This window comes from Montipora foliosa, chromosome 9, assembly GCF_036669935.1.
Source record: "Montipora foliosa isolate CH-2021 chromosome 9, ASM3666993v2, whole genome shotgun sequence".
NCBI lineage: Eukaryota > Metazoa > Cnidaria > Anthozoa > Scleractinia > Acroporidae > Montipora > Montipora foliosa.
Window position 1 is genome coordinate 46,531,076 of NC_090877.1, and position 11,533 is coordinate 46,542,608.

At 41.3% G+C, this 11,533-nt stretch overlaps 1 protein-coding gene across 2 annotated transcripts in view; it reads left to right on the forward strand.

The window, feature by feature from the left end:
• Positions 1-10,404, forward strand: part of LOC137970131 (arylsulfatase B-like) — a 13,834-nt gene extending 3,430 nt beyond the window's left edge. The window contains exons 3-9 of one of the 2 annotated variants that reach the window (XM_068816612.1): positions 219-378; positions 1,634-1,746; positions 3,719-3,868; positions 4,895-5,143; positions 6,102-6,246; positions 7,219-7,494; positions 9,522-10,404. In XM_068816612.1, the coding sequence (XP_068672713.1) occupies positions 219-378; positions 1,634-1,746; positions 3,719-3,868; positions 4,895-5,143; positions 6,102-6,246; positions 7,219-7,494; positions 9,522-9,874 (1,446 nt within the window). In that variant the 3' untranslated portion in view covers positions 9,875-10,404. Of the gene's footprint in view, positions 1-218; positions 379-1,633; positions 1,747-3,718; positions 3,869-4,894; positions 5,144-5,926; positions 6,072-6,101; positions 6,247-7,218; positions 7,495-9,521 lie in introns of both variants that reach the window. The other variant, XM_068816613.1, reaches the window with a different exon arrangement.
• Positions 10,405-11,533: the final 1,129 nt, after the last annotated feature.

Sequence of the window (11,533 nt, forward strand, 5' to 3'; positions counted from 1 at the left end):
TGACTGTCAATCAAATTCGCTCACCCTTATTGGCGTATAAGTTTTGAAACACTTTGTTAGGTGGCAACAGTAAGGCGCGTTGCACTGTAAGTCTCGCTCAGTGGGTTAAAAATATCTTTTATTCCCTCACTTTCCATTGTAAGCACTAATTTTGGTCTGGTATACAACACAGGTCCAAATGTTCAAGTTTGCGTCAAATAGGTTTTAAATTTTGACAGGGCTGGGATGATGTGAGTTTTCATGGCTCAAATCAAATTCCAACTCCAAACCTGGATGGACTGGCAAACAGTGGAGTCATCCTAAACAATTATTATGTACAGCATATATGTACCCCAACACGAAGTGCCATTATGACTGGGCGGTATCCAATTCATACAGGTAATCAAAGTAGAAATTCGAAAACACTAATTAATTATTAATGATGTTTTACGTTAATAATAGAGCAGTTTTCAATTGAGTGTCGAAGGTAATTAGCGAATTACTTTGGTTTTGCATTACTTCACTCTATAAGTGATTGGTTCAAAGTGCATGCGCCACTTTTTCAACCAATCAGAAGTGAAACCAAAACCAATTGTGGCTCGCACGTGCACATTTTCCCGTGCTTTGTGTCGGCTACATGTAATTACTACGAGTTTTGATTGGTTCACTGGATCGTCTCCGTCCTTTTTGATTGGCCAAAGTAATTACTTTGGTTTTGGTTTTCTGACACTCATTTGAAAACTGCTCTAATAATAATAATAATAATAATAATAATAATAATAATAATAATAAATAAAAATAAAAAAATAAATAAAAATAAATTAATAATAATAATAATAATAATAATAATAATAATAATAATAATAACTAAATAACGAATAACTAGTGGTGGATATTTACCTCGCCGCTTCGCAGCTCAGAAAATGTCCACCACCTCCACTTCGGTTCAATGGTTGTTACTTATCATCATCATCATCATCATCAGTAATAATGAACCTTATTTAAGTGTCATCTGTATTTTGTGTTAGGGCACTAATTAGGGCCACTGTACAGAGATCAAATGGAAACAAATTATATCAAATTGTAGGTTGGCTTTTTAGTAGAGGGGAAAACTGGAGTACCAGGCAAAAAACCTGTCAGAATAGATTAGAGAACCAACAAACTTAACATTCTACATGTGATGCCAAAACCCCAGGCCACATTAATGGGAGGCGAGTGATGTACCATCCCTGCTCCCCTAAAACAACAACAATCTTTATTTTCTTAATTTAAACTATTTACTCAAAAGCAGAGGCCGGCAGGTAGCTACAGGTAGCTAATCTAGGCGGGCCTGTTAGTTGACGTGTAATGATAGAGATTATTATTGTTGTTATTTAGTACTTACATTTATGTATATTTATGCATAGAAATATTTGGCAATCACCCGCGGAAGGCGAGGTGACTATCGGCAAACAAAAACCAAGATGAAGTCAAGGCTTTTATTCACTGATACCCACTGAGCCTGAGGCGAACAATAATTGTTTTAGAAAATATATATTCCTAATTACTTAGGTGATCAAGTCTTTTGAAATGAGCACTTAACCTCTTAGTTCTATTTTTATGATTACCGGTATGTTAAAGCTGTTTTTGATTGCTTTGATGTTTCGTTTTCTAGGCATGCAGCATAGTGTTATTTTGGCTGCTGAACCTTATGGACTCAGTTTGAATGAGACTCTTTTGCCGGAATATCTCAAAGGTCTTGGATATGCCACACATGCTGTGGGAAAGGTACATGTAAACTGTACAAAACAAAGTCTGTTTTGCAAAAGGTAAAGATAATAGTTGATGTGCCAGACTACCACAACTCTTCCCCACTTCACTTTAAGAATAAGTGGAGAAGGCACCACCTTCGAGCACAAAGAGGTCAGGGGACATGATTCTCTTGAAAATTATTGGGATTCAAGACTTTTAAGTGCATTTCCTGCATTTAGCAGAGTGAGACCAAATTCCAAGGATCAGCTTGCCGTTCTTGGTCAGGGGTTCATCCCGTTCTTACTAGCCCAAGTCTCTGAGGAGCAAGCACCAAAAAGATTTGTTTTTTTCTTTTTCTCTCTTGAACTGTCTGCTAATTATAAATACTTATGTCTGCTCAGAAGTTTGCTAAAAACCAACCAACAAGGCCACACTCTTGTTCAAATGATGCTTGCATGCACGCGCAATCCACGATAAGAAAGCCCTAGCCCGAAATGTTGTTCCACTGCCCCTGGGCTATCGGACATCCTTTTTGTCACGCTCTCTTTAGACCTTTATTATTTGTTTCGCTTTTTCTAGTAGTGGTAATAGTAGTGGTAGTAGTAGTGGTAGTGGTGGTGTTAGTGATAGTGCTGGTTGTGCCTTGGTCATGGAAGCAGTAGTGGAGGTAGTACATAGTGGTAGTGGTAGTGGTGGTGCCATGGTTGTGGTAGTAGTGCTGGTGGAACTACAACAACAACAACAAACACTTTATTTATCGAGGGTGAAATACATTATTACCGGTTACCCGGTAGTTTACACAATGGCCCTCTTCCCCCCCCCCCCCCCCCAAAAAAAAAAAAAAACCCTTCTAAATATAAAAACACCTACTTACAGTTACAATTTTAAAAATTATGCTTAAAAGGTTATACTAATCTTAAAATGCTCTAGTGAGGAGTTTTCCATAATGAAATTATTCTGTAGCGTTATCGTGAAATTTGAGTGGGAAATAATTTTTTTGTATGAGTTACCCAGATTATTCTATAGACGACGTGCACAGAGGAGAGGGCCTAAAATTGAGCCCTGTGGAACTCCCCTGCTTTAGGCATGCAGGACTAGAGAGCACACCGGAGACTGAACAAACTTCAGCTTATGTTCGGATAAATAGGACCTAAACCAATTCATAGCTGTTAGGCTAGTGTGATACTTGGCGAGCTTTGCTATGAGAATATCATGACTAACTACGTGTAGATCAAAGGCCTTACTAAAGTCTAGAAAAACTGTTCCTACCAGCTCACTATTGTCCATAGCCTTTAGCCATTTGTCGGAGATGTTCAATAGTGCAGTCTCGCAGGAATGATAAGGGCGGAAGGCAGACTGATTCTGGTAGAACAACTTATTCATAGTTACATGTAGGTATCGAAGATAGGCGGTTTCTACATGTCGCTCCAAGGGTTTTAACATTATAGGCAAAACAGATCTTGGACGATAGTTGCCTCTTTCGTTTGTTGGCCTTTTTTTTATGAAGTGGCGTTACCTTGGCTGCTTTAAAGATAGTTGGAAAAATATCTTGATTGATGCTTGTGTTGTAAACATGTGCCACGCTCGTCGATATTGCAGGCAAGGTCTCTTTAATATCCGGATGCTGATAGCTTCCGGTCCAGTTGCTTTGTTTGATGGAATTTTCTTCAGATTTGCTCTAATAGGCGGAATGCAGAATTGCCCTTCATCGTGTATGTACGCGTGTTGACAAAGTTTAGCTAGCTCTAGCAGTAGGAGGACTAGGAATAGCACCAGTAGGAGTAGCAGTGGCCACAGCAGGGGTAGCAGTGGTAAGTGTTAGTGGTTTCAGTCACAGCTGGGGTAGCAGCAGCAGCAGTAGCAGTAACAGCTTGTTTGTAAACTTACCGTCTCCCTTGTATACCGGTCCGAATAGTGAAGTCCTTAAAGCATTTTCTTTTACTCAGTTCACTTTATCCAGTTTTTTCGTTTCCTCTAACTCTTGATATAAATCGTTTCTTTTTTTCAGTGGCATCTTGGATTCTTTCAAACTGAATACACACCAACAAAGCGAGGATTTGATTCGTTCTTTGGTTATTGGTGCGGAAAGGAGGATTATTGGGATCACTCTAACAATGAAGAAAATGAGTGGGGACTGGACCTACACAATGATACTGAGGTAGAATAGCTTCACGAGGGATCCTCCTGAGAGAACCTTCCTTTTCAGTTGTTGTTGAAAAGGGCAACCTCCAAAATCCAGAGGCTTGTTGTCCATTTCGATTTAGCGCAATAGGGGAACTTTTGTTTACGTTTTTTTCCTCATGTATACAAGGTTATCCTTTTCGAATCAGTTAGACGAGAACAAGGTACTGAATAGTAAAAGTGCATTGCGTAACGAGCTTTATTATTATCCGTGAGCGGGCAAGATTAAGCAAACCCGTGCTGTGATTGGCTACCCGAGCGGACAAGATGGAGCTATCTTGCCCGCTCGGGATTTCTCGCTTGGCCCCGCAAGATCAAAGATCATTGTTTAGTGTTTTATCCCATATACTAAATCCTTTATTGACCATGCTTGTTCGGTCAAGATGGCTGGATATTGGCCTGGGCCCGGTTGTTCAAAAGCCGGTTAACGCTAATCCCAGATTATAAAATAACCAAGGAGTTTATTTCTCTACTCCCTAATGCTGTTCAACGCTGATAGTCGGCAAAAATTTACATTGGAAGAAGTCACTCTTGATAAACAAAAATAAGCAAAAGAAACTTTCACCAAAAAGTTGAAAACATGAAAGAAAATTCTACGCTAATCCTGGATTGAGTTAATCGGCTTTCGAACAACCGGGCCCTGGTTCTTTTTTACGTATTTATGGACCTCGACTTCCTCGTGGCTCATAAACACGCAAAAAAAGAACTTGGCCAATATCCAGCCATCTTGGCCTCACGCATATATCTCTGGAAATTTTGAATCCGATAATCTCTGAGCAATGACGCTCCTTTGTTACTCCTCTGATGGCTAATAACTGGCTCGTTATCCAAGGGAAAGGGTTAAAATTGTAGATTTAACGAGGTTGAACAATTTCTTTTACCTTTTGAAGTCAATTTGTAAATAGCATGTTGCGTTCTGTGAGCAAACTCAAAGGTACGTTGATGAAGAAAAGATGTCCTTATTGTATGACGTTTATGCCTCTCTAACCTGTTTATTTCTCAGCCCGTGTGGACTGCCTGGGGTGAGTACAGTTCTGAGCTGTTTACGGACGTAGCTGTCGATGTCATTCAAAAGCACGATCCCTCGCAGCCACTATTTTTGTATCTTCCTTACCAAGCGGTTCATAGTGCAAACTACATTCAGCCGCTTCAAGCGCCTCCGGAAGAAATCGCGAAGTTCTCAAGTATACATGATGAGAACAGGCGAATATTTGCTGCAATGGTGTCATCTCTTGATCAGGGTGTTGGAAAGGTACTTTGTCAAAGATGCTTTTTTGTTTGGGGGGGGGGGGGGGGGAGAGGAGACGCAAGGGAGGTTAACATTGCTCTCGATGGGGAGTTGGAGAATTATTCATTAAACAATCGATTGCGCCTTAGGATTGTGCTATAATCGCCTTTGGATGCTGCTGATGACGTTTTGAAAGCACCTTGTAAACGTCAAAGCTTCATACTGTAGGTGTTCTACAAATTTCCTTGGATACACTAGGCAGGCAGGAAACAACTGTGTTATTACCATGGCACATATGCGACGCCCATACGCTTTCTCAATTCATTGAAATCACTTACAGTGTAGGTAATCAAAGAATTCACACTTTAAGGACTAAAGAACAGGGTAAAATTATGGGAAATCGCGGTCAGCTTGGGGGGTGCTCTTGTATATCGATATGAGTAATAATTTTCCAAATGCAATGATTTTACATGGCATTAAAATGTTCCCCTTTGAACGGTGAACTGCGTCTAAGTCACCGAAAACGAAAAACTAAAGGTGCTTGAAATTTCTACATCGAATTTCAAGAAATCGAGTGCTTCATTTGCCTGTCTGTCAAAACTATTGGGGGAGGTATAGAACACCAGCCCCCAAAAAACAAAAACGAATAACGAAAACAACAACAACAACAAAGAGAAACGAAATAAAAACATTACATTCAACTACTTTTTAGCACGGGTAAAACTACAGTGTAACTGACCTTGAATCCTTTTCAAGCTCGAGCCCAAAGTGGTTGGATTTAGAAGGAGCGTTTTGTTTGAAACGCAGGTTATTGACGCACTGAAATCCAGAGGGTTGTATGATAACTCCGTGATCGTGTTCTCTACTGATAACGGTGGACCGGCAGCAGGTTTTGACATGAACTGGGCTTGCAACTTTCCACTTAGGGGCGTTAAGCGTACGCTTTGGGAAGGTGAGCAAATTACAATTAATAATCTTGCAGGTTCTTGATGCGCTCAAAACCAAAGGGTTGTATAACAATTCTGTGATCGTGTTCTCTACGGATAATGGCGGACCGGCAGCAGGCTTTGACATGAACTCGGCGTGTAACTTTCCTCTGAGGGGCGTCAAGGCCACACTTTGGGAAGGTAAAGACTTTTGTCTTCATTGTCTCGAAAGGGCACCAGTAAAATCAATATTGTTTTCCTTTCTCTTTTAAATACCACTGCATTTTACATTTCTGTTTGAAGAGAGAAAGAGTTGCCTTAATGTATAGAGAACTGGACTCTAAAGGAAAGTTTCGCACGGGTTTCGGACTGTAATCGAGAGATTACGAACAAATCGACTTTTGAGGAGAACATCCACATCACATGATTATTAATTCCTGATGGTCTTTGAAATGCAAATTCATTGGAAATAAGTACGCTACAGTAGATCTGCGTTCTCCAAACACCACCTGTCTGTCTTCCTGCTACAAAAGTCGCCTTTTCTTTTGATATTTTAGGGCGGGGCGTACCAGTGGCTTACCGCGTTTCCTTTGCCGAGAATGCGCAAGCCCTGCATCAGCATGCCAAGCGATTTTAGTACTTTTGCAAGTGTTGACCGCCCGATACTTTGAGCCATAACAAGTAGCATTCAAAATGAGATCGTCCCTAAATGAATATGGTAAAATTGAAAAGCTGTATCTTTACCAACTAGTATAAGCCGTTTGTGTTCTTTTATTTTCCATTATTTGTCACACCAAGTTTATTGTTTACTTAATAGTTACTTATGTTACATATAAAAAGTTCAAATTTGAGGATGTATGTCAAACGTCAAGGAAATAATCAAACAATGCGCTTTTTTGTAATGTTCAGATTGTCACTGCTGATTGCGTCTAAATTTTGATTGACCTAAGATGGGCAAGAAAAAGAGTATTTACGACAAAGCATAGTTTTGCTTTTTATTGCATAATCTCCTCAAAATAGGTGGGCAGATGGTATTGCCAGGCACTCGCTTCGAAAAGTTTTAAAACTTAGTTTTGTTTGGCATTACAATTCAGACTAACGGAAATTTCATCTCTCTCCCACCCCCTTATATTGAAAGGGGCTAATATAGATGAATTTTCTTTTTGTCCACAGGAGGTGTCCGTGGGGCGGGGTTTATACACAGTCCTCTTCTTTCCTCTAAAGGCCGAGTGAGCATGGACCTAATGCACGTGACAGACTGGCTTCCAACGCTATATTCTGTCGCAGGAGGAGATATTCATCAACTTACTAATATTGATGGCTTTGATATGTGGAAGACGCTGTCAGAACCTACTGACTCTCCTCGAGTTGAGATCCTTCACAACATTGATCCAGAAAGTGGAGCTGCTGCGTATCGATTCAGAAATTGGAAGCTTGTCTTAAATATGAGTAAGCATTGGCCATTTTCACACTAGAAGACAAAAAAAGTCTTCCAAACGGACAAATCGTCCTACGGTTTAGTCGACAAATGCGAATTCAAGACGACCAATCCCGCTAGTATTGTGAAAGACGGACAAATGGAGGGGCAAACTGGATAAGTTTGAGCACGTGAAGACTGGCACTAGGTATGGCTTGGCTGCCTCACCTTTCGCGCCCACTATTCTTCCTCCCGCCATGTTGAAAACTTCCCATAAACCATCGCTTTTATCGCTAGTTTCATTTCTCCATTCTGGTTAATTTGTCTATTTGTTCGGTTAACGTTACTTCGGACTTAGGTCGAATTGTTCGTCTAGACAGAGAAATCGTCTTTGAAAAGTCGTCTTCCTAAACGGACAATTTTAGACTACTGAGTCGTCTGAAGATTTGTTCGTCCCGTTTTCTCATCAGACGTGTTGTCCGTCCAGACGATTTGCTCGTCTTCTAGTGTGAAAACGGCCATTTTTCCTATTGAAAGTGCGCTTACACTGTAGCCATCAAGGTAGTTAAAAAATTTGAAAGAAACAATTTCAACGGAACAGAACAGTCATGTATAAGAATCCCAACTGGAAGGAGAGAACGAGTTGGCTATTTGCAAAGACTTGTGATTAATTAAAGGGAACCTCTACTCTCTCTAAAGATCTCCTTTAAACCGGAAAAAATAACGTTTGCAATCAACTTTGTTCGGAAAAGAATAAAATATTTTAGAATCGCTTATTTTCACTTTCAACTCCCAGCCGGCGCCATCCTGAATGAGTATGCACGTGTTGCGTGCCCTGTTGTTCTGACACAAAGATCTTTTTTTTTTTGACGATAGGGTAATTGTAACACGTCACCTTTATTCAAGATAGCTGCGCTCATGAAGTTGAAAGCAAAACACAAGCGATTCTGAAAGTTCAATGATTTCATTTTACAATGTTGATTGCAAACATTATTTGCTGTTTCAGTAGTTTAAAGTTGTTCTTTTGCCAGAATGGAGGTTCCCTTTGTGTCGAATCCAGGGGCACTGAAGCCGGACAAGTCCATTGAGTGCTCTTGTGTTAAAGCGGAATTTAACCTGCAAATCCAACGTTACTTTTGTTTGTGCTCATACCGTGCATGACAAGCAACCTAGCCTGCGAGGAGGCTCTCTCAGTCTTCGATGTCAGGAGACAGAAGAGAGAGCCTGACAAGGAACTCACCGCCCAGTAAAATTTATTGACAGAAAAATCAGATTGACATACAGGTAAGTGAACAGTAGACAGGTCGATAGCCCGACAGGCTAACAGAAAGCCGGATAGACCGGTAAACAGACAGGTGGGTCAACACAAAACGTTTTGGCGTCAAACGAGTTTATGGAGGAAATTCTCCACGGTGATGAGATTCCGAGAGTCCGAGTTAAAGACAAGCGTACGGACACTCATTGTGACATAGATCAACAGGTGAAGGACTGATGTCTCGCCATGACATTTGTGGATAAAGAGAGAGACAGAAACGCTGACGAGTGGTAGAAAGGACAAAGCGAAGGAATATAAACTGACTAATAGGCAGACGGATAGTTACTGAAAGCGATCTTTAGTTGGTAGAGTAAAAGACGTCGAGACAGAAGTAACAGGAAGGGTAGACAAAGATTGAAGTAAAAAGGTTCGAAGAAAGATGGGTGAAGAAACAGACACTGCGTGAGCTCTCTAGATAGGCATACTGATTCTGCTCTTAAGAGTAAACGCTCCAAATATGTAAAAAAAAACAGACAATGACGACAGACAATTACCTATAACAGGCATAGGAATAGATCAACAGACACGCTAATGGACAGAACCGGAGATGGGGAAACCGACCCGCAGAAGGGCGCAGACATTAGTGTGTGAAGGATACGTAGTTGGAAGGTCAGGCAGACAGACAGACAATCATTAATAAAAAGCAGATCTACTGATGAGTTATCAGACGATAGACCGTCCGCCAATGACATCTAGATTAGAGAACTGTGATCATCAACTAACTCGTCTCTTTCTCTTTCAAAGGATCACAGTGGAACGGATGGTACGCCCCTCCTGGATCGGATGACTCCTCCCGCTTATTCAGGGGGACTGCGGCTTTAAAAAACGCCGTCGTCACATGTGGCAAGCCACCAAGTTCCCCACCCGAGTGCACAAAAGAGGCAGGTCCGTGCTTGTTCAACATCGAAGAAGATCCCTGTGAATACGTTAACCAAGCCAAGGCGGAACCTGAAGTTTTGGCCAGCATGTTGCACTGGCTGGAGCAATACAACAACACTATGGTGCCGCCCAGGAACAAACCGATTGATCCTCGATCTAATCCGGACAACTTTGGCGGAGTGTGGAGTCCTTGGATAAATGATACGAATTCGGTTTGAAGACTATTAGTAAACGAAGCCAAGCTTAGTGAAATTAGAGTAAGCATTGAGCGGACTACTGGTGATTTCCTTTCCTACCGATATTGGTGCTGTTGCAAAATTTGCGTAGGTTATGTGGTAGTCGTTTACCCAGCTTGGCAGAGAAGGAAACCTTTGCACGGATCGATCTCCTCGAGGTTCTGTCACGCATGCGCGACATGACGTCCACGTAGCGTCATCTCCACTCTTCCGCCATTAAGCAGGCGTTAAAATTCAAACTGGCTGGTTATAGCGGGCTTTAAACAGGTTATTAAGTGTTTAATTAATCCCCTAAAGTTGTGGACGGCATCGGGAAGATCCGTGGAGAGGTTTCCTCCTTTCCTTCTTGTTAGAGGGAAATCAGGGAACCCTCTACCAAGCAGGGTAGTGATCGTCACAAAATGTCCCTCCTAACCTTGTTCAGTTTTCCTACCAAACAGAATGAAAAATTGAGTTCTCTAGCCTGGGATTAAACATTCGTAGTAGAACAGTATGAAATAGTACCACCCATTTTCTATGAAAAAAAAAAAACAACAACAAAATGATGGTTAATGATAGGTCGTTTTTTTATGTTTAAGGCGAATTGCCAGGCCCCCAGTGGGGAGTGCAGTGCCTGTGAGACAATTCAAGGGTGCTGCCTAAGATAATTTTCTGGGAGCCCTTCGGGCTTCCAACATTAAAAGTTAGTAGCCCGAGTGATTTTTTCAGGAGCCCGGAATTAATTAATTAACCAAAGACCCCCTATCCCCCCCCCCCTTCCCGCCGAAGTCAAGTGGTTTGCTTTAGTTATAATTATACGAGATGTAAACGTGCCACAGAACATGATGACTTACCAAAAAACTGCCTCTCAATATGTAAATAATTTAATTATTCATGCTGACTTGTATTTGACCCAGAATTCTAAGTACACACTGAAATCGTAGCTTGTCACGTTTCGCGATTTTTAATCGTGTCAACTTTCTCTGATACGCACATGCTTTGTGATGGCATCACTCACAGCTATTTTACTTTCATTTGAGATCACTCTTGAGTGCATCATGGGTAATCAGGGCAAGATGGAAAGACCGGGCGACCCTTAAGCAGCAACCTTTGACATACCGACTAATCCCCAACACAACAACGGTCCACCTCAAACGGGGGTGCCCCAGCACGCCAAACTCGCCGGGGAATCGAACCCCACCCCTACAAACATTTCAGTGTGAAGTATAGGGGTGGCGAATGGTAAATGCGAGACTTTGCGAGACGGCGAGACCAGCGTTTTTCTTTGCGAGCCCGAGACATTTTGACTTTTTAGATTGCGAGACCGAGACTTCAAAGTGTTTGACACCTTCATATAAAAAACGAGACTGCGAGACGCACATAATCGCTCAAAAAACGAGACTGCGAGACCCGTGAAATTCGACTGAAATTTTGCGAGACCCAGAATTTTTGATGAACCATTCGCCACCCCTAAGTATGGAACGGGAAAAAGTGGTCGTGTATCTTTTGAAAATCTGCACCGACAGTAGTAGCGAAGATGAGCGAATGGATTGGATTAAAATTTGTCAAAATAGTAACATCACACGAATTAAACTACAAGCACAAAAACAGTATTTTGCTCTAAGTTATGTGTGAGTCGTTAATTTAGAACATTGTGTTCCA